This window comes from Cydia amplana, chromosome 18, assembly GCF_948474715.1.
Source record: "Cydia amplana chromosome 18, ilCydAmpl1.1, whole genome shotgun sequence".
In the NCBI taxonomy this organism is placed as follows: domain Eukaryota; kingdom Metazoa; phylum Arthropoda; class Insecta; order Lepidoptera; family Tortricidae; genus Cydia; species Cydia amplana.
The window spans coordinates 2,714,128-2,738,880 of NC_086086.1; the positions used below are offsets into that span (position 1 = coordinate 2,714,128).

At 38.3% G+C, this 24,753-nt stretch overlaps 5 protein-coding genes across 5 annotated transcripts; 2 read left to right on the top strand and 3 right to left on the bottom strand.

Moving 5' to 3' along the window:
- Positions 1-490: 490 nt before the first annotated feature.
- LOC134656372 (leucine-rich repeat protein 1) lies at positions 491-3,168 on the top strand. The gene is made up of 4 exons (XM_063511887.1): positions 491-1,144; positions 1,232-1,323; positions 1,533-1,687; positions 2,735-3,168. Exons 1-4 carry the CDS (start codon positions 535-537, stop codon positions 3,147-3,149), a joined length of 1,272 nt encoding a protein of 423 aa, XP_063367957.1. The 5' UTR covers positions 491-534; the 3' UTR covers positions 3,150-3,168.
- A 597-nt stretch (positions 3,169-3,765) lies between these two features.
- Positions 3,766-15,302, bottom strand: LOC134656281 (putative elongator complex protein 1). The gene is made up of 8 exons (XM_063511800.1): positions 14,897-15,302; positions 14,006-14,228; positions 11,050-13,489; positions 10,104-10,270; positions 8,466-8,685; positions 5,719-5,923; positions 4,446-4,596; positions 3,766-3,839 (listed from the first exon to the last, which is right to left on the bottom strand). Exons 1-8 carry the CDS (start codon positions 15,236-15,238, stop codon positions 3,775-3,777), a joined length of 3,813 nt encoding a protein of 1,270 aa, XP_063367870.1. The 5' UTR covers positions 15,239-15,302; the 3' UTR covers positions 3,766-3,774.
- Positions 15,303-16,635: 1,333 nt separating this feature from the next.
- Positions 16,636-21,414, bottom strand: LOC134656642 (large ribosomal subunit protein mL65). Its single transcript, XM_063512198.1, has 5 exons — positions 20,889-21,414; positions 20,405-20,546; positions 19,719-19,860; positions 17,849-18,004; positions 16,636-17,431 (listed from the first exon to the last, which is right to left on the bottom strand). The coding sequence occupies exons 1-5, from the start codon at positions 21,329-21,331 to the stop codon at positions 16,662-16,664; spliced, it is 1,653 nt and encodes a 550-aa protein (XP_063368268.1). The 5' UTR covers positions 21,332-21,414; the 3' UTR covers positions 16,636-16,661.
- A 121-nt stretch (positions 21,415-21,535) lies between these two features.
- On the top strand, positions 21,536-22,789 carry LOC134656644 (eukaryotic translation initiation factor 2 subunit 2). The gene has a single exon (XM_063512200.1). It carries the CDS (start codon positions 21,642-21,644, stop codon positions 22,566-22,568), a length of 927 nt encoding a protein of 308 aa, XP_063368270.1. The 5' UTR covers positions 21,536-21,641; the 3' UTR covers positions 22,569-22,789.
- Positions 22,790-23,151: 362 nt separating this feature from the next.
- On the bottom strand, positions 23,152-24,544 carry LOC134656643 (uncharacterized). The gene has a single exon (XM_063512199.1). The coding sequence runs from the start codon at positions 24,439-24,441 to the stop codon at positions 23,278-23,280; it is 1,164 nt and encodes a 387-aa protein (XP_063368269.1). The 5' UTR covers positions 24,442-24,544; the 3' UTR covers positions 23,152-23,277.
- Between the last annotated feature and the right edge of the window lie 209 nt (positions 24,545-24,753).

The window sequence follows — 24,753 nt, forward strand, 5'->3', positions numbered from 1 at the left end:
CGCGCCTTTTTTTACTGACAAGATTTGCTTGACCAGCTATACTAGCTTTACTGCCATGAATCTAGTATTTTAACTGGATAAGGCATGATGGGTGGGGGAAATGAGCGAACGGGATAGTCTTATGTAACTTTCAGTAGGAGTAGCAGCGAAAATGCTATTATTGTTTGTCCTTGTCACAGTCTCACATTTTTTTTTATTCCCCACCATAAATTAGTATGGGTTATGGTGGGCAACAAATAAATTCGATTTTTATCTATAGTTTATTTTTATGATTAGTTTTTAAGCTTAGTTTTTAATTTTTATTTTAAGGCTTTTTATTATTTGTTTTATCTTAATCTTATTTTTAATTCGACCAATCATAGTGTCGCATTGCCTGGTTTGTCCCTCACGGAGGCACGCGTATACCACTTCTATAGGATCCTACCTTCTATGGTTACTGCTGTCATTTTGACCTCTGTCAATTATGACAGTGACAGCTTGCGAAATTGCGAATCGGTGTTGGCGCGAGAAATTATTTATTTACTTGGTTAATGAATGGTTATTTTCTTGTTTATTTCAGTAAAAAAATTAACAATGAAACTACAGTGCCAAGTAGAAGTTGTAAATAGACTACACAATGCTTTAAATGTAAGAAAAAGTGGGAAGTATTTGAAATCAACTTTAGCCATCGGCAAGGAACCGAAGTCTGAAACGGAATATTTTATATTACATTTCTCATCAGTTAATAAGACCGGAACAAAGTATAGGGTCAAAAGTATAAAGCAAGTGTTCGTAAAATGTTTAAATGAGGGTAAAGCTACGATAAGATTTGAAGAACCTCCGCACGATTTGTGTATCAAAAGTGAGACTATACAATTGAAGTGTTTTATGCGGATACTCAAGTCGTGTATAACAGGAGATGCAAAGGACCTACAGCTAGGCACTTTCTCAAGCATAAGTGTGACTTCTAAGGACAATGCACCCACAAAACTTGTTATTAATTACCGCAGTGAGTTTCCTGTGAAAGGTCTACCGAGAACATTAGAATCCTTGCATATAAATGGGCTTGGATTGTCTAATTTTAGAAGAGATATATTGTTATTGAAATTACTGACAATACTTGATTTAAGTAATAATGAAATTGACAAGATACCTTCAGAGTTTGGTAAATATTGTTTCAGACTTTCACACAGATAACTAGATGTTAGCTTTGCAATTTAACTGTAGTACTGACTATCATTTCTTTTTACAGGTAGAATGCCTAATTTATGTGAGCTGTACTTGGGCAGTAACAAACTAGGAACCCAGAAGGAAATAAATTGGAACTGGTTATTTGGACCTCAGGTAAACTAGTACACTGTTAATATTTTACTAGCTTTTATAAATTTTACATTTACTATTTAAGCTCACTGATTTATCGAGTATCAGAATATGGAAAATCTCCATGAACATTAAATTCCTTGAAAATATGCACTGCCACACTTTGTTGCCGACAAGTCTATGCATGCTGAAAAAAATATGATCTTTGTAATTAACTTCAAATATAATTACAGATAACTAAATCTCTAAAACTATTGGACTTAAGCAGCAACCAGTTGACACAACTTCCAAAGGCAATATGGAAATTACAAAAATTAGTTACCCTGAAATTGGATAATAATCAGCTGGAAAAACTACCAGGACCTATTGGCCGAATTAGCACATTAAGGTAATTATAATTATTGTTATCTTATTGTATTTATTTTTTTAACGCGGCCTGTCAGATTTGATAATTGAAAAAGTGACCTTGACATTTAAAACAATAGACTTAAATTCCCACGCACAGATTCGTGTCTAAAGCGTACGAGGGGTTAAGCCCGCATATCTGCATTTTCATTAGGCTGAAAATAATTTGCCAGAACCCAAAAAAAAAATTAAACATATTTTTCCCCCCATGGAATAGATACAGTATATTACCCATATAGTGTTAAAGGGCTGTTTGCTTGTGGGCAAAAGGGATCATCTAATTAGTTACAGATTATTGCAAATGATTAATTTTGAGACATGCTGGTTTCTAAATAGTTCTTTTTAGGGTTCCGTAGCCAAATGGCAAAAAACGGAACCCTTATAGATTCGTCATGTCTGTCTGTCTGTCTGTCCGTCTGTCTGTCCGTCCGTATGTCACAGCCACTTTTCTCCGAAACTATTAGAACTATACTGTTGAAACTTGGTAAGTAGATGTATTCTGTGAACCGCATTAAGATTTTCACACAAAAATAGAAAAAAAAACAATAAATTTTTGGGGTTCCCCATACTTCGAACTGAAACTCAAAAATTTTTTTTTCATCAAACCCTATGTATCTATGGATAGGTCTTCAAAAATGATATTGAGGTTTCTAATATCATTTTTTTCTAAACTGAATAGTTTGCACGAGAGACACTTCCAAAGTGGTAAAATGTGCCCCCCCCCTGTAACTTCTAAAATAAGAGAATGATAAAACTAAAAAAATATATGATGTACATTAAACTTCCACCGAAAATTGGTTTGAACGAGATCTAGTAAGTAGTTTTTTTTTATACGTCATAAATCGCCTAAATACGGAACCCTTCATGGGCGAGTCCGACTCGCACTTGGCCGCTTTTTTGTTTTGTTTCAAATATATCACTAGAGCCTTAATTTTTCTTCAAATTTCATCAGAAGAACCTTAAGTAATTTTTTTAAAGCAATCTGTGTTGAATTTACGTACCAACTTACTTTTTATTTGAATTATTTCAGGTACTTAACCATATCAAGAAATGCACTGTGTTCTCTACCATGCAGTCTAATGCAGTGCAATTTGGAATACTTGGACATCTCCACTAACAATTTTAATCATCACATAGAAAACCCAGAATTCAAGCAGCACTCACCGTGGGACTTCTATGTCGGCAGTTTAGTACATTTAGCATCAAAAGTGGTGCTGAAACATAGAATGTTTTACGCACCTAATATAATACCACGGACTCTTGTGGAATTTCTAGACAATGCTAATATGTGTGTGTGTGGAATGCCTGTGGTGAATGACATGTACTTTAGGAATAAGCGGTATGAACTTAAAGATTTTTTCAGAGCTGTGGTGTTTGACAATAACAGGACTAGTACTGTTGCATTTGAGTGTTACTATTGTTCTCCTAGGTGTTTTAGTAGATAATCGACTGATTAATTTTAAGCGGTTTAATACAAGCTTATATTTAAAGCTCAGCAAAAGTTAAATCAGTTCATATATCCAATTTAACTGGAATTTAGCATACCCTAACTTTTTGGTGTAAATGTAATGTTTTGGTATCATCAGGCTGGCTTGATGATGGAATCCTAAGACCAATTGGCCATAGTAACTCTGTAATCTATCTATCTAATACCTTTAAACGAGCAATTCTTGTTTATTTATTTATTTATATATATATTTCGGGGATCTCGGAAACGGCTCTAACGATTTCGATGAAATTTGGTATATAGGGGTTTTCGGGGGCGAAAAATCGTTCTAGCTAGGTCTTATCTCTGAGAAAACGCGCATTTCCGAGTTATTATATGTTTTCCGAGCGAAGCTCGGTCACCCAGATATTAGTAATTAAACCACACTTGCATTGAGTTTAGGCTTGTTAAACTGGTCCTAATGGGTAGTACTAGTAGCTAAATAACTGTTTGAAGAAAAGTACAGTTAAATAATAAAAGCTTGTATTGAATTATTTTTATAAACTTTTTAACTTATTTATTAAATACATTTTGAATGAATATACAATATTATGCATTTTCTTCCATGTATCCTCCTAGTTTTATTAGTTTAGGCCATCCAGCTTCCAGCTTATGTCTTGGATAATAGGCGCTATCCTCATATGCGGTTCTGAAATAGAAATTTTAATTAAAGCATTAGTGAAACCCAAAAACATGAAGGCATCGATAGAAATTGCATCAATGGTTCTGGTATTGTCGATAATGTAATAAGGATAAACGTAAAAAGCTGAACCCTTTTTGACCACCAAAGACGTCAACTGTCGGGCGCGGCTATAGCCCAACCTTCCTACATTCCGATAAGGTTCAAGATGACGAGCGGCGCACGATAGGCGTGGCGTTCAAAGGGTTAACGCAGGTGGCGCAGCAAATTGAGCAATTGTTAACAAAAATCCATTGGATATGTCAAATAGGTACAAATCATTTTAAACCTACTGACTTTTCTTAGGTTCTTGGCAGATGACAACCAATCATAATCAGGATGTTAACTCTTTTCCCGGCAAAGTACGATTTATTAACCACATACATACATGTCCATAGAATTTCAAACTTAGCAATCCGATTTAAGGTTCAAATTAGATTAGACATGTGGGTTATGTTAGAGAGAAGTTCGAACCCACTTGGCACTTTTGGCAGTGACAATTTCTGACTGTGTATGCTCTTCACGCAAAACTTGGCGGTCTCCTCGCTTTGGTACTCTTTTGCCTTAAACACTTACCAAGAGAGCCGATGCCCTGCGGCAGCACGCTGCAGCCCTCAGGAACGTTGAGGGCCGCTATGGCGGCGTTGGTCGCCTCTATAACTAGCTCGTTCGTCCAGATGTCCTTGAAGCTGTCTTTCATCTCTTTCAGTAACTTTTCTAGGCATGACTGAAACAAATAGGTACCTAATTGAGTTTTGTATAGCCACAATGGCCTTGACAATCATCTAAATTGTAGAAATCAAATTTTACACCAGAGTGCCTGATTCGTGATCTAGCGGGCGGCAAACTTTTAGCAGCCAAGGGCCACATAGTAGTTACGAAGTTGACGCGGGCCGCACTTTGTTAATATTTATGACTTTATCACACATTGTCGTTTGCCAATATTACATACACCCCCTGTTGCCGACCGCTGGCCTAAAGGCTCCACTCATATTGCATGCAAATTGCAAGGTCTGTAAAGCTGCTCTTGATAAGTATATTCTATTGTTTCATTTTCTTTTTATTTATTTACCATAGACAAAAAAACTCTAGTAGACTCTAGACACACACTGTTGAAAATATATCGATGTTGACTGCCATATTACTGTGTGTGCAACTGTGCAAAAGTGGTGCTAGTTAGGATGCGTTCACAACCGGGTAACTCGACAATGACGTAAGCATGTATCATACCAGTGTCAAACCTGGACAATTTTTATCATGGTACTGTATCTGCAGTAGAAACGCCTCATGGTCCTTGATGAGACAGCTCAGCGCTGTGTTGAGCTCACAAGCCTGCAGTCTCAACTCGAAGGTAGATGTGATCAGGTTGTGTAAGGCCATCACTAGCGCGACGTCTTCGTATTGGGAACCTTCCTTTAGTGATGCGACTTTGCACTCGTGTTACTATCATGGTACTGTACCTGTAGTAGAAACGCCTCATGGTCCTTGTTGAGACAGCTCAGCGCTGTGTTGAGCTCACGAGCCTGCAGTCTCAACTCGAACGTAGATGTGATCAGGTTGTGTAAGGCCATCACTAGCGCGACGTCTTCGTATTGGGAACCTTCCTTTAGCGATGCGACTTTTGCACTCGTGTTAGTTGTCATTATCATGGTACTGTACCTGTAGTAGAAACGCCTCATGGTCCTTGTTGAGACAGCTCAGCGCTGTGTTGAGCTCACGAGCCTGCAGTCTCAACTCGAACGTAGATGTGATCAGGTTGTGTAAGGCCATCACTAGCGCGACGTCTTCGTATTGGGAACCTTCCTTTAGATATGCGACTTTGTACTCGTGTTATTTCATGGTACTGTACCTGCAGTAGAAACGCCTCATGGTCCTTGTTGAGACAGCTCAGCGCTGTGTTGAGCTCACGAGCCTGCAGTCTCAACTCGAACGTAGATGTGATCAGGTTGTGTAAGGCCATCACTAGCGCGACGTCTTCGTATTGGGAACCTTCCTTAAGTGATGCGACTTTGCGCTCGTGTTTTCTACGGTTTTTGCTTGAGCGGAAGGTGCGGCTGCGAAAGAATATATTTTGATTACATATATACAGGTACCTAGTTCCAATTTCGACCGCAAGCGGCACTGGACATTTTGCCGTTTTCTTAAATAAATTGAACTTTAATGATATGGATATACGATTTCATTTGAAATGGTTGGTATTAACAGAAATATTTTCACATAAAGTTAAGCCCTTTACTAATAATATTGCGGGTCGAGTTTAGAGTGCAGCGAAATGTGTTTTTAGGGTTCCGTAGCCAAATGGCAAAAAACGGAACCCTTATAGATTCGTCATGTCTGTCTGTCTGTCTGTCCGTCTGTCCGTCTGTCCGTCTGTCTGTCCGTCCGTATGTCACAGCCACTTTTCTCCGAAACTATAAGAACTATACTGTTGAAACTTGGTAAGTAGATGTATTCTGTGAACCGCATTAAGATTTTCACACAAAAATAGAAAAAAACAATAAATTTTTGGGGTTCCCCATACTTCGAACTGAAACTCAAAAATTTTTTTTTCATCAAACCCATACGTGTGGGGTATCTATGGATAGGTCTTCAAAAATGATATTGAGGTTTCTAATATCATTTTTTTCTAAACTGAATAGTTTGCGCGAGAGACACTTCCAAAGTGGTAAAATGTGTGTCCCCCCCCCTGTAATTTCTAAAATAAGAGAATGATAAAACTAAAAAAAATATATGATGTACATTACCATGTAAACTTCCACCGAAAATTGGTTTGAACGAGATCTAGTAAGTAGTTTTTTTTTATACGTCTTAAATCGCCTAAATACGGAACCCTTCATGGGCGAGTCCGACTCGCACTTGGCCGCTTTTTTAAATATAGTTCTCAACATGAGGAAAAACTGGGTTGATGTGTGTAATTTTAAGTATCAAAGCCCTTACAACAAAGCCCTTACAGCAAAGTGTCAGACCGATGATTGACTACTACTTATAAGTTTTACATTATGAACACTACAAGTTATATAAAAGCGGCCAAGTGCGAGTCGGACTCGCCCATGAAGGGTTCCGTATTTAGGCGATTTATGACGTATAAAAAAAAACTACTTACTAGATCTCGTTCAAACCAATTTTCGGTGGAAGTTTACATGGTAATGTACATCATATATTTTTTTTAGTTTTATCATTCTCTTATTTTAGAAGTTACGGGGGGGGGGACACACATTTTACCACTTTGGAAGTGTCTTTCGCGCAAACTATTCAGTTTAGAAAAAAATGATATTAGAAACCTCAATATCATTTTTGAAGACCTATCCATAGATACCCCACACGTATGGGTCTGATGAAAAAAAAATTTTTGAGTTTCAGTTCGAAGTATGGGGAACCCCAAAAATTTATTGTTTTTTTTCTATTTTTGTGTGAAAATCTTAATGCGGTTCACAGAATACATCTACTTACCAAGTTTCAACAGTATAGTTCTTATAGTTTCGGAGAAAAGTGGCTGTGACATACGGACGGACAGACAGACGGACAGACGGACAGACGGACAGACAGACAGACAGACATGACGAATCTATAAGGGTTCCGTTTTTTGCCATTTGGCTACGGAACCCTAATAAAAAGCGGCCAAGTGCGAGTCGGACTCGCCCATGAAGGGTTCCGTATTTAAGCGATTTATGACGTATTAAAAAAAAACTACTTACTAGATCTCGTTCAAACCAATTTTCGGTGGAAGTTTACATGGTAATGTACATCATATATTTTTTTTAGTTTTATCATTCTCTTATTTTAGAAGTTACAGGGGGGGGGACACACATTTTACCACTTTGGAAGTGTCTCTCGCGCAAACTATTCAGTTTAGAAAAAAATGATATTAGAAACCTCAATATCATTTTTGAAGACCTATCCATAGATACCCCACACGTATGGGTTTGATAAAAAAAAAATTTGAGTTTCAGTTCGAAGTATGGGGAACCCCAAAAATTTATTGTTTTTTTTCTATTTTTGTCTGAAAATCTTAATGCGGTTCACAGAATACATCTACTTACCAAGTTTCAACAGTATAGTTCTTATAGTTTCGGAGAAAAGTGGCTGTGACATACGGACGGACAGACAGACGGACAGACAGACAGACAGACATGACGAATCTATAAGGGTTCCGTTTTTTGCCATTTGGCTACGGAACCCTAAAAACCGGCCAAGTGCGAGTCGGACTCGCGCACGGAGGGTTCCGCACCATCAACAAAAAATAGAGCAAAACAAGCAAAACATCGGTCACCCATCCAAGTACTGACCCCGCCCGACGTTGCTTAACTTCAGTCAAAAATCACGTTTGTTGTATGGGAGCCCCACTTAAATCTTTATTTTATTCTGTTTTTAGTATTTGTTGATATAGCGGCAACAGAAATACATCATCTGTGAAAATTTCAACTGTCTAGCTATCACGGTTCGTGAGATACAGCCTGGTGACAGACGGACGGACGGACGGACAGCGGAGTCTTAGTAATAGGGACCCGTTTTTACCCTTTGGGTACGGAACCCTAAAAATTGCCTTGATAATACGGTCGATATTTGAACCTTTGGTTTACAAAAATAATATCATACCCTGAACTACGCGAATTCGACGACGCTACCGTACTCCCGGCATCCGAGTACAAATCGCAGTCCTTATTAGCATAAGAGATATCGATCTCTGGCGCGTTCCTCTTGGTTTCTCTGACGATGAAGAGACGGTCTCTGTGTTTTGTGAATGTACCCCAGTTTCGTTCGATTAGCTCTTGAAGGTTTCCATATTCTTCCATCACAGCCGGTAGTAGATGGTCGTCTAAAAATTAGAATATTAATATTAGAATTTGAAGAATGACTCTTGCACATGGTGCATGTTAGGCTGCTTACAGACGAGCGACAGTACGCGACACACTGTCGGCGACGGTCGCTGACGACCGCCTGCGACGGCTATCGGCGACGGTCGGTGATAGCTGTCGCGGCGTCGCTCTTGTGTCACAGCACGCAGTTGTCGATGTGTAGTTCAAGAGATAGCACGTATTTTCTTTAAACAATAATGCATCAGCATCAAAATCGTCATTACTCATTTTGAAAAAGAAAATACGTGCTCTTTCTTGAACTACACATCGAAGACTGCGTGCTGTGACACAAGAGCGACGCCGCGACAGCTATCACCGACCGTCGCCGACCGTCGCCGACAGTCGCCGACAGTCGCCGACAGTCACCGACCGTCGCCGATAGCCGTCGCAGGCGGTCGTCAGCGACCGTCGCCGACAGTGTGTCGCGTACTGTCGCTCGTCTGTAAGCAGCCTAACTTGCGCGTGTGAGTAGGGAGGATATGGGGCTTCTGGCGCACTTTAGGTATTTATCCCCCCCCCCCCCCCCGCGAGGTGGTGGGAGGGGGAAGCCATAATGCACTAAGGGCGCATTTACAGTGGGTCGGCTGTATACAGTCTACGTAATATAGTCGGTCAAACCAAATTTGTCAGTAAATAAGAACAAAAAAACTATACTCATCCTTTTCTTTTGGGTGCTAGTACTAGTGTAAGACAAAGATAGTACCTATGATTCTGTTTATGTTTGAAATGAGACAGTCCTTTGACAAGCTATAGTATGAAATACCTAGCATTGTTCACATTGACACTGTGACAAGGGGGCTGTTCATAAAGCACGTCATCTATTTTTGCCAAATTTGCCCCCCCCCCCCCCTAAAATCATCCAAAAACCATGCTTGGAATGACCCCGTTTCCCCAAAGCCCCATGGTACGTAAATCAAACTCTTTGACTGTACCGTTATTAAAAAAAACTGTTCTGCTGGTACAATTTTTAAAGGTTCTTGAGTGATCAAAGACGGAGGACGCAGTAAAAGGCCCCCAAACGGGTTAATCGACGATCTATGTAAGATCTTTGCGTTGAATGGTTGGATGCTACCAACGGTTGACCAGTCGTAGAGATCCATGGACCTAAATAGTTTGTCGCCAGAAGTTTTGCCAAAAGGTGCCTGATGTATTACTAATATTTCTTCGGAACCTTACACTACACGATGTTTCTTATCTTGTTCTGTATACAGTCGCCATCAGATTTATCGGAGCGGCCAGAGCGTTCACAAATATTTGAACACGCCTCTATTGTCAAGGCGTTAAAGAGCTTGTTTACATATTTTTGAGCACCTTGGCTGCCCCGATATATCTGATGGTGAGTTGGTGACTGTACATAAAAACAATGTTCCCAACATACCTTTAAGTTCACCAAGCTTATACATGAAACAGAGTCGCAGGGCAGACTTAAATAAGCGGCCTTCAATAGCGTATTTGACTATCTCCGCTTTGTCGTTACAAAACTGTTCTAATAACGTTAGGCCTTCTCCTTGGCGCTTTTCATCTTTTAAACCGTTTGCCAACTCCCTAGAAAAGGTGATAAATATTTAAATAAATATGTAGTACATTTTCATCGTATTTGTTTCTCTTTTAGGTATTTTAAAAAAGCTAAACAAACCACTCATCTTTACTTTTATTGTAAAGCTGATAATGATAGGTACAGTCACGCTCCGTTATTGTTACACCATTTAGGGCTCTAGCACAGAGTAAGTAATAGTACTACCATACAGAAAGGACACTTCCTACAAAACCGAAGTTTGACACCGATTCAGGGTCGAATCATGATATCCCTATCAAATTTATGGCACTATCCCTTTCGGCTATTTAGGGTTGTCAAAATTCAAGTCATTATCTTATCTGTGGTCGTGCACGCAAAGGGACGTCAAGTGGTGTCAACCCTAATAATTGATCGGAGCAATGCTGAGCCGAACGGAGCCGAGATTGCCCGAAGTCAGGAGTGTCTCCCCACCGGTTCTAGCTAAATTGGAAATTCCATAGCGTAAGTATAGAACAACCAATTTAGCTGGGACCCTAAATGGTGTAACAATCCCGTGTGGTGACTGTACAAGGTCACTATAACTGGACTAAACCAACGGTATGTATCATTGGTTATTATGTTATTGCCTGCAAAGAGATCTTAGCGCCATCTAGCTCAGCTGTAAAACTCGGGTGCACGATTTTTTTCTTAGATTTTACACCTCTTCTACGTGACCGGGACCATCAAGTTTTGTGGTTTGCATTTGTTTGTTTACTTTCTTTTAAAAACCTTAAACGACAGATTTTAGTGGGGTACATTAGGTACATACCAGCATATAACGGATTGTTCATCCTTCGATCTTGTACATAATAGTTTAACTACTAATTCCCATTCTAAAGCATCCTTATAACATTCAATAGCCTTTTCAATATTATTAGCTCGTTCATAAATAATGCCAGCCTCAGTGTATTGTTTCTTTAGTCTCAAATGGAGTCCAAAATCTTCTGCTATTTCAGTGTAAATTTCATCTCCGTTATTGAACAATCTTAAAGCTTCTCTATACAGACTGTGATATTTAACAAACGTTTTTAACTCATCATATTTGTCTTGCCCACATTTCGCAAGACATTCCACCGCTCTGGTAAATCTTTTCAACTGTTTGTTAATAGAGAACCTTTTATAACTTTCTTCCATGCTGTTGAATTCATTGAGCATTGGGACATATTCCTTGGGGTCTTTTTGCGATTTGTTAGCTACTAGTAGGACTAAATCGAAGTCATACATCCCTAATGCTACATCGAAGAGTTGGTTAACGTCTACCATGTACAACAGGTACTTTAGGGCTTCATCTGAGGTCACAGGAAGCTTGCCACTAGTTTCTTTCGTTTTCAGATCTTTTATAACAGTCAAAGCTGATTCTAAATCTTCAACAGTATTCATTTTTACATAAGTTGTAAGAATTGGTAAGATCTTCGTGTCTTTATCTGGCCTTTTCATCAAATGAGTTCTAATTGTTTCACAGATTCTTTGTATTTTAGAACTACTATCTCTCTTTACGTCTTTTTTGTCGACGTAACTACTTGAATACATCGATTTCGTGACATCCGCATTTTCCAAGTCGGATAAGAATAAACTGAGCCATGTGTTATTTTGGATTGCTTCTAGAAAATTATCTATGGATTTTTCAAACTTTTCAGGATCATGGTCATAGATCAGGTTTAGATTGATCCTTTGTTTTCTCATTAAATCAAACGCCTCATAGTATTTACTGTTATCTAGATATTCCCCTATAATTTTTAAGGAGAGAGGCCTTGGTTGTATTCCTTCTAGATTTCCTCTAGGCATTTGAAATACAGTCCTCGTTTCATTCGGTACAGCTATAACCAGCTTCGCGCCTCTTTCAATTTTCCTTTTATAAACATCAGATGATTCACTTTTCTGGTATTCTTTTAACGCATTCAGGCCTGAGGGTGTCAGTTCCACGCATAAGAGCACATGCTGAAGATTTGTCAATAAAAGGAAATGTGTATGAACGTAGAAGGAACTCACGTTGTTCAATATTTTTTCACCATCTAAATACAATATTCCTTTATGTGTCAGACTTAAAAAGTGAATTTCATCACCAACTTTTAGTACATTGAAAGTGGGGCATGGGACAGAAAACGAAACGTCCTGTGGTTCCATGGATCCTCCTACTGTGTAAAGCATAATATCCCCGTTTATAAGTTGGAGGTAGGCAGCTGAACTTTCATTCGGATGGGACTCAATTCTTACTACAGGTTCTGGCAAAGACTCTGTATTTATTTTTGTAATTTCTGCAGACTTTATATTGTATTCAGATATAAAATAACTGTTGTTATTGTCCACTTCAGAGCAGATTAAAGTGTCAGAGTTCAACCAAAACCAATTATAATATTGGAATGGGAAATTGTACTTTTCTAAAGTAAAAGTCTTGAATAATTCATATTTTAAAGGAAACTTTTCGGTTTGCCTGTAAAATTCTAGTTTATTATCTGTGGTGCACACAAAGAAAGTATTAGGATCGTGATCATTATCATCTTTTTTAAAATGAACAGAGTTTACACTTGAGTTTGACTCTATTTCAAGACTTGCCATAGGAGGAGGCACAACGGTTTGCCTAAACCCAGTAGCTAATGCTTTCTTCCCATCTATAACAATTACTACAGCATCATCATTACTGCGTTTCCCTCTACTGTGATTGATATTCCAAATCCATGAATATGTATAATGCTGACCGTTACTTAACACAAGATGCAGTTTCTTGTTGTTAGCAACATCGAAATCATTGTCCCAGATTATCTTGCTTATTTTTTGATAACTATTGAATGTTAGAGTTTGTTTAAGATACCAGTGATAGTTCCCAGTTGTAAATAACAGCAAACTGTGTGAGCTAGTTGCTTTGTTATAGCATTGCAGTGCTATTATTTCAGAATCTGAACTCCAAGCTAGATCCTGAACCTCTGTCTGTGCATCAACAGGTATATCGAAACCTCCATGTTTAAGACCATTCTTTTCAAAGAATGCGACCACATATTTGTCATTAATTTTTTGTGTTGTAGCAATGACATTACCGCTTGGTCGCCATGAGAGATTTGCCTCCAAACCTGGTTGTTTTTCACTGGTGTACTGTAGATGGCCCTCTCTATCAAAGACTTTGAATCGTCTGATGCCGTCCATAAGGAATCCAACTGCGTAAAGGTTGCCATCGCCTCTCCAAGATATTTTAACTGCATTATTAGCATCTGTGTCTGTAAAATAGAAATTTAAAGAGTTGTAGAGTGATAGATCACTTATATTTGGTGTATACAGTTATGCTGTGTAACTTATTTGAATAATAAAATAAAATAAATTGTAAAATATCACTTTCTATCGCTTTGCATGTCTAAATAAAAAAAAATTGTTGTAAACAGCCGTAGATTCATGACTTAAGAATAGTTGACTAAAATCTCAAGTATGATCATTACAATAAAAGAAATAAATTAACAACTATTTGGCTTAGCTTGTAAAATTAGTGAAATAACAAAATACTTGGACATAATCTGGTTATGGATTTAGTTGGGTTCTCAGGCCCGGATTTAGTGACCTAGGGCCCCTAGGCACTTGGTATGCCACTTAGAATTTAGGTGGGGTTCTCCATCTCAAAACCATTGCTAGGTTGCCTGGGCCACTAAGCCCGGGCCTTGTGAGCTTAGGCAGTAATCCGGCACTGTTGGTTCATTGAAAAAAATTACTAGTTTTTAGTAGCAAAATTACAATAAACTTACCACCACTAACTTCAGTTTTCAATTTAGCAGCCTGCTTGCCTTCAGACCCATGGAACTGAGTTTCCTTCTTCCCCCACCCGACTGTGATAAATTCCTTCTCCCCGAACTCTTGGTCTAGAATGGGTGTCTCGTGAACGGGATCAAATGTGCAGGACATCAGAATGGTGTTCATGTCTTTTGTTACCAGAACTAGCAGTTCTTGGTCTGGGCTCCACTCCATTGCCTGTAAAAAAAAAAGTATAGTAGTAGTATAAGTAGTAGTATCTTATACCTTTAAATAAGCAATTCTTATATTATATTAGTACACAAAAATGTATTTTTTAAATGACTTTGACTGTTTACATAATCTTTTCAAAGGGTTTTAAAATAGAAGAGTTTAATAGGTAAGTTAATAATTACTGCATATTTATATTTGTATTTTGCTCCTAAACTAGATCTTTGATCTTTTTGATGTGTAAAGGAAATGGAAATATGTATTGTTCTTCTACTTAAAAATTACCCTTCTTTTTTACCAGACTGCCAAGGGAGGGTTATGTATTAGTTGTATTACTAATAAAGGATTCACCTAGTTATAAAAGTATTTATGAATATTATTCAATTACATCAAAACAAACACACACAGAAAGTATATAACTTAGATAATATGTACAATAATCTACAAAATCAGCTACCCATGGGTAAAATGAGACCTCCAGATCAGAGTAAGACACTGCACTTGACGATTTTAGCGTGGACTTAAATGTTTAGAAGGGACTATAATCATTTGAAAATGTTTAAGTGGATAGTTATACTATCTACTACATATTTAACAACCCAATACGTATTTCTACTTACATAATGATCAGTTTACTAAACCTTGTAAAATCTGATATTTAAAAACGGAAATCTTACCAATAATCCAGCCTGACAGACCCCAGCGAGCTCGCAGCTGGTGCCCAACTCTGAAATCGTGAACAACTCGCCATTCGCGAGCCCTACACACAAAGCATTGGACAGCGGCAAGTACGTCACATTCACTGGACTGTTCTCCGGAGACGCCAGCTCACATAAATCCTTAGTCCACTTCACCTCACCATCTTCATCGAAGTTACTCACTATAAGGTTATGTGAACAGGAGTACAATTCTCCAGTGAAATTGCCTTCGCCATGGCCGTAACAGAATGTGGCGAGCTGGTCCTCACTGTTAGTAACCAGGTTGCGCACGTTTACGTGCCAAAGTTCCAAATTTCTCATGATTTATACTAGTTTTACCGAAAGTATACACAAAACAAATATATACCCCTCCAACACGTTGTGTCAACTTGACAATGACATTTGACGTTGACTGGGGGTATGTTCAAAAACCTATGTTGCTATGCTATCATTGGTAAGATAGGTTTATTTTGGGGTTCCGTAACAGTTGCTGCAAAAGCGGAAACTTTATTAGTTTTGATAAACTTGATTGGCGTATGGCCTTTTTTTCAACTTGTAAAATTTTACATGTTGCTGTACAAAATAGGGATCTGTTAAAAAGAGAGGCAAATAAAAATTACGGGTCACAAGGTTTCTATAGGAAATCTCAACCCTGGGGCAGGACTTACTACCACTTTAAATTTTTTACGAGAATCTATTGGCAACACTAGTCTAAATACTGCTCATCATTGGTCATCAAATGTCAAAAGCACTATGTTGCCAGTTTACAACGGGACAGCAGTTGTATATTTGTTATTTTAAAGTCGCATTTTATAAAGCCAAGTTCGCTGTTTGCCTCTCTTTCTTACAATTTGGTTGTATACTGGGTCAACCAAAACTTGTCAGTAAATAGGAACAAAAAAAACTATACTCATCCTTTTCTTTTTTGTTCTTTTTAGTACTAGTGTAAGACAAAGATGGTATGATTCTCTGTCTATGTTTGAAATCAAACAGACCTTTGACACACTATAACTTATAAAATGCGACGCTGTCCGTTCCTCCAGTGGTTCTTCCTCATTTATTTCATTCAGGAAGTATGGAGAGAGAAAAGATGTGAAATAAAGGGGATCCAATACATTCTACGACTCTTCTCTTTCCTTACAGACTCTTAGCCCGTTTCTACACTTGTAAGTTTTACTTACGTAAGTAGGGACAAAGCTATTTGTTAGAATGAGATAACGATATTCATCTCTCATTCTCTAGTATAGCTGTGTCCCTACTTACGTAAGTAAAACTTACAAGTGTAGAAACGGGCTTAGTAACTATTCTGACAGTATTTTAGTAGACCCGCAAGGGGTTAAATGATCTATCCGGTCACACCGGATAAATTTCTGCTATCTTGCTGCCAAGAGTGACAAGGAAATAAAATAACAATACTTTTCTGTTTCTGTCAGCACCCATAATGGTCAAAACCCGAGCCGGGTTGTGGCGGTGGACTGTGGACTCTATTGCTAAGGCAATACGGTTTTCAAAAATAATCAGTTTTATGTGGCCTACTCATCCACACGGACAAACATAACATACAAATAAAAAACTTCTATTAAATCATTTTTTATTAGTAAGACCTAAACTAATGATTACTAGATTTGAATAAAGGAAAACAATGTTTTTTTGTGTGACATAATAATTTCTTGGCATTTTGTAATGTTTTTCCTAACATTGTAAAAAGTGCTAAAACATCAATCATTACCTTCCTTTACCCTATTTATATTTTAGGATAGTAAGTCGTCTCAAACTTCTTTCGGCACTTAGGATACGGCCTAAGTACCTTCGGAATATACGGGGGAAGATGGTCACTCAGCCTTCTCTTATACGGGTTAATACCGAGCTCGAATGGCCTTCGCTTTTTCTCAAAGAACCTAGTGTTATGCTGTATTTTGTAAATACGCTCCCAGAGATATGTTTCTGGGGGTAATAAATGCTTGGGTCTGTTTGATACTAAATGCTTATATGTCTCTTCGAGCCAACATCTTCTATTGTCATCTTCAATATCAGCAATAACTGATTCTTCCTTGTCTAAGTAAGGCTTCATGTCATAATCTCGTTCTTCCGGAGTGTTCATATAGAACTGAACGAGCATTTTCAAGACGTTTTCATTAAGGCCTTTCACTTTTCCATCTTCAATTGTGTCGAAGAGTTTCATAGGCTGTGTACCGAAGCAAATGTTATGCTTCGGGTTTGTGTCTATATGCTCACTATGCATAAGTATAGTGTTGAGCTGGTAAGCGTATAAAGACCAAATTTGCCCGTTAGTGATCACTGTTTGTGTTGCTAAAGGATAGGTCAAGTCATTGAAAGTTGTGAACCCTTGATAGTTGGCCTGGGCTGCCAGCCAGCCGAAACTGGCTTTTATTGCTTGGCAGTGAAGAGCCTCTATATTGTCTTCGGGTCCAAAGGATTGTTTTCTGCTGAGTAAATGGCCGCGGCCGTGGATGGAAAGAAAGCCAAACTCGTCATAGTCACCAGGCCAATAACCTGCGGAAAAAATTGGTAATTTTAATTTAAGTACATATTTATAGTCCACTAAGGAAATAAAAAAATGATATGGGAGTAAATATTTTCGTTTCAAATATATAAAAAATTTCCAACGAATTTCTTTTAAGCTTAGAATAAATTAAAAAAGTGGAAAAATTACTGTCTTGGGTGAGGCTTGAACTCACGGCTTCTGGATCAGATGGCAGAGCGCTGGAATATCGATCCAGAGGCCGTGAGTTCAAGTCTCAGCAAAGACAGTAATTTTTCCACTTTTAAATTTATTCTAAGCTTAGCATCGGTCGCAGACGTTTCTGCTTGTTAAAAATTGAAATTTCTTGCAAGTGAGGCTTAAATCACAAATTTATTTAGTTTGTCACAAAGAATTAAGGCAACATAATAAGGTCCATTTTCTGTTACCTGGTATGTTGGTAGCATGCCTTAGAGACATTACATATCCAACATTCTGGGGCACATATGTGAATTTCGGCACTTGGAACTCTGGGTTTGTGGCTTCGCTGTATGGCATCAAAGGCTTTAGAGGTAAATGGCCTCTGAGCGCTAGCAGTGGCTTACCTGAAGTGTTGAAAAATACATGTTATATTTTATGTTTATAAACGTAACAGTCATATTACAAAAAAGAAAGCGTGGCCAATGATTTAACCAATTATAATAAATTTTAGCATGAATATTTTTTTATACGAAAAAAAAATCGAAATTTTTATTTTTATTTTTTGTAATCGATTTTTTTACATTTTTCTTTTAATATAAAAATTTGTAGTATCGCACGCAGACGTATCTGCTTGATAAAAATTTGTTTAGTATGAAAGTATGAAGAAAGATAAGATTTTGAATATTGTTAATTTTTCATTCCACTCTCTGCCCCCACAGAGCAACATAGACCTACGTGCATATACATAAAGTTCAACTTCAGTTTTGACACTTCAATGATGTGGCGTCTGAGTGACAGCGTTTGTGTTTGACACGGCGTGGAAAAGGTTAAGGGTAGTAGATTTGTTAGGGCTATTAATAAATTTTACATTTAAAAAAAAATGACAGAGGCTGTGCCAGGGACACAGCCGCAATGGTTGACGTGAAACGTTGGTGTCGATAGCTAATGAGAAAGCCGAAAAGCTGAGCTCTGTGTAGGGCCGAAGGCCCGAAGCGTCATAGTAGTAAACGTGTCTAAATGCGAAGGCCGAAGGCCGAGCTCCGCGTAGGGCCGAAGACCCGAAACGTCCAGGATGCGTGCTTAATCACAGAACAATAGTATAAGTGTCTAAGTGCGAAGGCCGAAGGCCGACCGGGTGCGCTGGCACATGAACATTATTAGTCACACTTAAAGAATGCGGCACCCTTCACACTTAAAGGTCGGGCACATTCAGCGCGCTTCGCGCGCTCTTTCATACAGGGCGCCTGCGGCGCCGTTCTCACTTAAAGGTCGGGCGAAGCCCGACATTCAGCGCGCTTGGCGCGCTCTTTCATACAGGGCGCCTGCGGCGCCGTTCACACTTAAAGGTCGGGATATACGTACCAGAGTCGTTACCTTTTAATGTATTGTCCACAGAAGTGACCTTTTCTAAAATTTGTTTGACCCATACAGCAGAAAGTACTCAACTAAGATAGTAATAGGAATAGGAACTCGAGATTGTCAAGCAGCCGCCATACGTTCGTTCTACGTGTTCTTACTAACTCGCGCCGCCGCGCCGCCATAGATTCTAATGAACTATTTGAGGAGATTAACAGGTTTCACTAGGGTAAAAGTGGTATGTAAAGAACCGTATTTGCGTTATCTTACTACTTCAGGTAATTTGCGTCAGTTTTACGCCTTAATTTTCGCACACAGTGGCCTCAAACAAGAGCAGTGATAAAATTTCTGTAAAAACTGTCACTCTTTTAACTTTTGCAGCTTATTATAATTTCGCGTGTTTTATTTTTCTCCTATTTCGTTAAAATGGAATAAGATCTATCAAATGACTCAAATTTTACCGAAATCGGTTAATGGGCTGATGAGTAATTACTAAATGAACACTGAAAATAGGGGTCATTTTAGCTCCTATTGCGTCGTTTCTAGCGTAGTATCAGCGCCATCTATGTCAGCGGAACATGCATTTCCGAGTAATGGCTACTTTCCTCTATACACTGATGTTATAACTATACATATAGGTATTACAGTTACAGAGATATAAGCCACCGCGCCATAACACTTTTCGTTACACTTGGTTTTTGGTCCGGCTCCTCTACTACGGGTTTTTAAAGACGTTTCACGTCAAAAACTGTAAATCATTACCTAAATACTGCACTGTTCTATTTTTGGGCTCTAATAATTTATCCCTCTGCCAAGGGAACTCGGCTCTTTTGCGGATTACTCTTCTAGAGAGGTGTACACCTCCCACGAACCAGAATGCTTCATGCCGGGGATCATAATCTACCTAGAATTAAAAACAAATATATCAATAATTGCATTATAGTTTGTTTTTTTTAGCATTAGAAAAAAGGTAAACAATCTTGATGTGTCTTTTAATTGAATAACACGTTTTAAAAATAAGTCATGGCAAATATGTAACAATTATTAATCTAATACGATCATTTATATTCTTCAGCTTTTATAAACAATAGTTACTGATTTTCAAAAAGCGTTTTTCAATTAAAAGACATGTCTAGATCGCTTACCTTCTTTCTACTGCTAGAAAAATGACCTATGGTCTAAATAAATCCTATAAGACTTTGTTTGAAAAAGATTGATGTCCAAATTAATACTTGTAGATCTTTCATTTGATTTCATATCAATTAATAAATACATTACTCATTATATACTCTTATATCAGGGGTCACCAAATGGCAGACAGCGGTCCAGATCCAGACCACCAACCTATACATTAAATTTAGTTATGTTTATATCAAAGGAAACAGATCATGTTAGGTCAAAATTTTCCTAAGGAAATATAAGAATGCTTCAATGAATATTTAACATACCTGAGCTGGCAATATGTGTGGTACTTTATCTGATAAATTATTACTGATAATCCTGTTCACTTGTCTGGCTATGTTTTTAGCCAAGGCATCCTCATTTTGATGTTCCACTGTTTTTATAGTGTCATTAGGTGTGAATTTACGCCTGGAAGTTAAGAGTGTAATATATGAGGTATACAAATAATGTTTTAATTATTTTCATAACAAATTCACAACAATAAAGGTAGGGTAAGAGTTATTAAAGAAGCAGCTTGACAGAATGTAAAATAATAACTGAATATTGTAGTTAACCTTACATATATGTAAGTCTATGGGTGATTTTAGCTTATTTGAAACTTCAATAACTCCATGAGAGTTCAAAACTTGATTTAGAGTAAATTTGTACTAAGTTGGGACTATGAGGACAACTTGATTATGTTTGCAACATTAAAAATATTGAGTTATACAAGTCACCAAAAAATTGATCTAATTTAGTTATAAAACTTACTGTAAGCCTTCATGTTCTATAGCAATGGCATCCTCCACTAATGACTTTATCTCCGCTACTACACCGTCCGCAGCGGGGGCCACTTCTGCGTACAAATCTGGGAGTTTATCTTGAGCTACAAAGTGTGTTCTTGTGTAACTTTTCACCATAGGCAGGGCGTTATATGGCACCTTGTCTTCCGTTAACATAACAGAACCCCAACCGTAATAACGGGGCAAATTTAAAGCTATCTGCTTTTCCTCGACAGTCTTCAAATTCTTTAATTTCTCATTTTTAGCTTCCCTCTTTCGAAGCTTCACGCCTTCTTTGGAGACATCCAGAATTGGAGGATATTCGGGGGTTTCTGTATACTCATTGTCATCAAGCGCTACTGCCTGAGAAGATCTTCTGAGCAATACCTTTTTTAGCCTTGGAAACGTTCTGTGAACTTTTATAAAATTCATTTTAGAGTACCATTTATTAATTCCTCAGTTAATTTTATTTTTGATGGCGAAATTCGATGTTTTGAGGTTATGTATGAATTTAGACGTTTAAAAGGCGTTTTATATGATAGTTAAACTACAAATAATTTTTGAGCATGGTATTAAAATGCGTGTCATTATAAAGTGCGCAATGAAAACAAACTGCTCTTTTTGTTGAGACGTTGTCAGCCCTGACAAAAGCTGATGCAATTTACGATTTGACAGGAGCAACCTGCCAGGGATTTATAACCAAGTTTCGTATCAAGTGTGACTAGTATTTTTTTAAATAACCATGGATGACGATATGATATTCGATCCTTCTCTGAAGAAAAAGAAGAAGAAGAAGACTGGCTTCGACATGGACGCCGCACTCGCGGAACAGGGTGAGAGCACGAGCATGGAGGTTCCCGTGGACACGGGTGACGTCGACGTGCCAGAGGACGATAACCTTGATTTAGACAACTTCGGTAAAAAGAAGAAAAAAAAAAAGAAGACCTTTAACTTGGAAGATATCGAGAATGCGTTACCGGACACGAGAGAAGAGAGGCCTCCGGTCGAGGAGCCCCTGCAGGAGGAAGAGGTGGTGGACGACCTGGACTTGGACATAGACTTCACGGCCAAGAAAAAGAAGAAGAAGAAAACCGTGGACGAGCTCATGGCCGAGGAGGAGTTTCGCGACGAGGAGAAAGAGAACGTGGAGGACGTGCACGGGGACTGGGTGGGTTCCGACCGCGACTACACGTACGACGAGCTACTCGAGCGCGTATTCGACATCATGCGCGAGAAGAACCCCAGCATGGTCTCCGGCAAGAAGCAGAAATTCATCATGCGACCCCCTCAAGTTGTCAGAATTGGCACAAAGAAGACATCCTTTGCCAACTTTACAGAAATTTGCAAAACATTGCATCGTCAGCCTAAGCATTTACTAGACTTTTTACTGGCCGAGTTAGGTACCAGCGGCTCTGTAGACGGCAACAGCCAGCTTATCATCAAGGGCCGCTTCCAGCAGAAACAAATAGAGAATGTGTTACGTCGGTATATCAAGGAATATGTAACATGCCATACTTGTCGCTCCCCCGATACCATTTTACAGAAAGATACTCGGTTGTTCTTCCTTCAGTGCGAGACCTGCGGTTCCCGTTGTTCTGTTGCTAGCATCAAGTCTGGTTTCCAGGCTGTCACAGGCAAGCGTGCAGCCATGCGTGCAAAGACTGCATAGAACATTAGTGCTTAGTGATAAAACAAATCACGGATCTGGGGTACATGCAGCTATCTTCCTATTCCTAGCTTCAGTTCTACTGTAAATCTGGTGCTGAACTTTGTATATGAATGCCTGTGCAATTGCAAGTTAGGTAGATATGAATAAATAATATATGAAGATAATGTGTATCTTCAAATTTGTATTATGATGAATATTATTAAATATTTGGTCTCAAGCAGCATTTGATTATTCTTAGCTCCTTAGATGTTTTTTGCATCTAATTATGTACATTGAAATATGAAGTGAAGGAAGGGTGATGAAACTTTGATTGTAATTTTTAATTGATTGTGAAATATCTGTGGAAACAGTGTGTTCACACAGAAGTTAAGCCATTAAGTTATTATCATTTCTATATTTATCTGGATGTACCTCATTCCAGTCCCTATATTTATGTATAGCTCACTTCTGTATTATTCTCATTACACAATGTTTTATATATGTTAGTTTTATTTGATCTACCTACTATTTTGTATACAAATAAAAAAGATATGTTAGAATAAACACTTTATTAGGTATGTAAAACTTAAAAAGAAAAAGAACATATAAAAAAGTAAACATCTTCAATAAAATTTTAAATGTAAACAATGTAAAAGTATAACAGGTAACAATATAATATAGAAAAATATTGGCCAATTCGTTTATTGGGTTAAGTAGTTACATGAGATTATCAATTGTTACGAATAATTTGAGGTTTGTAATCAGGCTTAATAGCCTTGGCAAGGCTCTCAGCATACAGATCTAGACGCTGCGTCATTGTGAAACCCCATTTATCTTTGACCTGACGACAAAGATTCAAGTCCATTTGTGCAATCAGCAATCCATCCTTGACTCTAGACAAACCAGGAGTTCTGCAGCCATCGGGAGCAGTCACGTAGCTTGAACCATAGAAATGGCCAAACTCCTTGTGAGCAGGTTTTCCATCTCCTGAAGTAAACTCATTGGGAAATTGTTCTGTTCCAACTCTGTTAATGGCAGCAGTGAAGTAGCTGTTGGCAATGGCAGCATTACGGGCCTCCACCGCCCATAGATGTTCGCTTAAGCCAGCCACTGTAGCCGATGGGTTAAACACAATCTCTGCTCCATTTATACCAAACATCATCCAGTTCTGAGGATGATGGCGGCCATAGCAAATGTTTATAGCAATCTTGCCAAACTTGGTCTGAAAAACAGGGTGGCCAGTGTTGCCTTCAAAATAGTAGGTGGATTCATTGAAGTCACCAACTCGAGGAATGTGGTTCTTCCTATGCTTTCCGATGACTTTGCCCTGTTCGTTAATGACTACAGCAGTATTCCAAATAGTTTCACCATGGGCTTCATCTCTTTCAAGAATAGGAGACACTATGACCATGTCATACTTTACAGCCAGGTCTTTTAAAAATTGGGTACATGGTCCATCTTCAGCAGATTCAGCAAACTCGCACCAAGGTTGCTTCTCTCTAGTACAAAACGCAAACGGCATACTCCATGCTTCTTGTAAACATAAGACATTTACCCCTTCTTCGCCAGCTGCAGTGATAATTTTCCGAATTTTGTTGATTATAGCCTCTCTCTGCTCTACTATAGGTTTATCGGTAGTTGTGCCAATTGAATGTTGAACTACCCCCACTTTCACTAATCTTGGGTTTCTAGTTTCTTCTTGCTTCGCAGGAAATTCATAAGCAGCAATATCAAAGGAGTTTTCAGCAGCGAATTGTTTGTTGGTTTCTTTAATTTTTATTGCGTGGTGATCAGTCCTTCCGTAGTGAATTCTATTAAATTCATTCAGGGCCAGACCTGAAAGTGAACTCGCTACAAGCTCATCAAGGCTTACAAGTTCTGAAGAAGCTGCCATATTAGTTAGATTTTTATTGTGAAATTTGTGAATGGACTTTAAATACGCACGATACTACAAAAGAAAAGTTAGCAGTTACTCAAAGACAACATAACAACTGCCACTGGAACTAATCCAAAAGTTGTTGTGTAGCGAACAAACTTTATCTTATCTTATCTAGGCGTAGGCTGTAGGTGACCCCTCCCACTTCCAACTTCCAGTGATAAAATGATAGTGTAGAAAAACGCGAATGTAGAAAATATTTGAGTTATTGTTAAAAGCGCCAAGATAGAAGCAAACGTCAAGTCAAATTGTCAATTTTGAGTTGACAAA

Coding starts and splice junctions, on each gene's coding strand:
- LOC134656372 (XM_063511887.1), top strand. CDS start 535: ATGGTTATTTTCTTGTTTATTTCAGTAAAAAAATTAACAATGAAACTA. Junction 1,324..1,532: donor ACTGGTTATTTGGACCTCAG/GTAAACTAGTAC, acceptor ATATAATTACAG/ATAACTAAATCTCTAAAACT. Junction 1,688..2,734: donor GGCCGAATTAGCACATTAAG/GTAATTATAATT, acceptor GAATTATTTCAG/GTACTTAACCATATCAAGAA.
- LOC134656281 (XM_063511800.1), bottom strand. CDS start 15,238: ATGAGAAATTTGGAACTTTGGCACGTAAACGTGCGCAACCTGGTTACT. Junction 10,271..11,049: donor GAACAATCCGTTATATGCTG/GTATGTACCTAA, acceptor CACCTTTTCTAG/GGAGTTGGCAAACGGTTTAA. Junction 4,597..5,718: donor ATGAGGCGTTTCTACTGCAG/GTACAGTACCAT, acceptor TATTTGTTTCAG/TCATGCCTAGAAAAGTTACT.
- LOC134656642 (XM_063512198.1), bottom strand. CDS start 21,331: ATGAATTTTATAAAAGTTCACAGAACGTTTCCAAGGCTAAAAAAGGTA. Junction 18,005..19,718: donor TAGAACAGTGCAGTATTTAG/GTAATGATTTAC, acceptor TCAACACTTCAG/GTAAGCCACTGCTAGCGCTC. Junction 17,432..17,848: donor GCATGCTACCAACATACCAG/GTAACAGAAAAT, acceptor TTTTTTCCGCAG/GTTATTGGCCTGGTGACTAT.
- LOC134656644 (XM_063512200.1), top strand. CDS start 21,642: ATGGATGACGATATGATATTCGATCCTTCTCTGAAGAAAAAGAAGAAG.
- LOC134656643 (XM_063512199.1), bottom strand. CDS start 24,441: ATGGCAGCTTCTTCAGAACTTGTAAGCCTTGATGAGCTTGTAGCGAGT.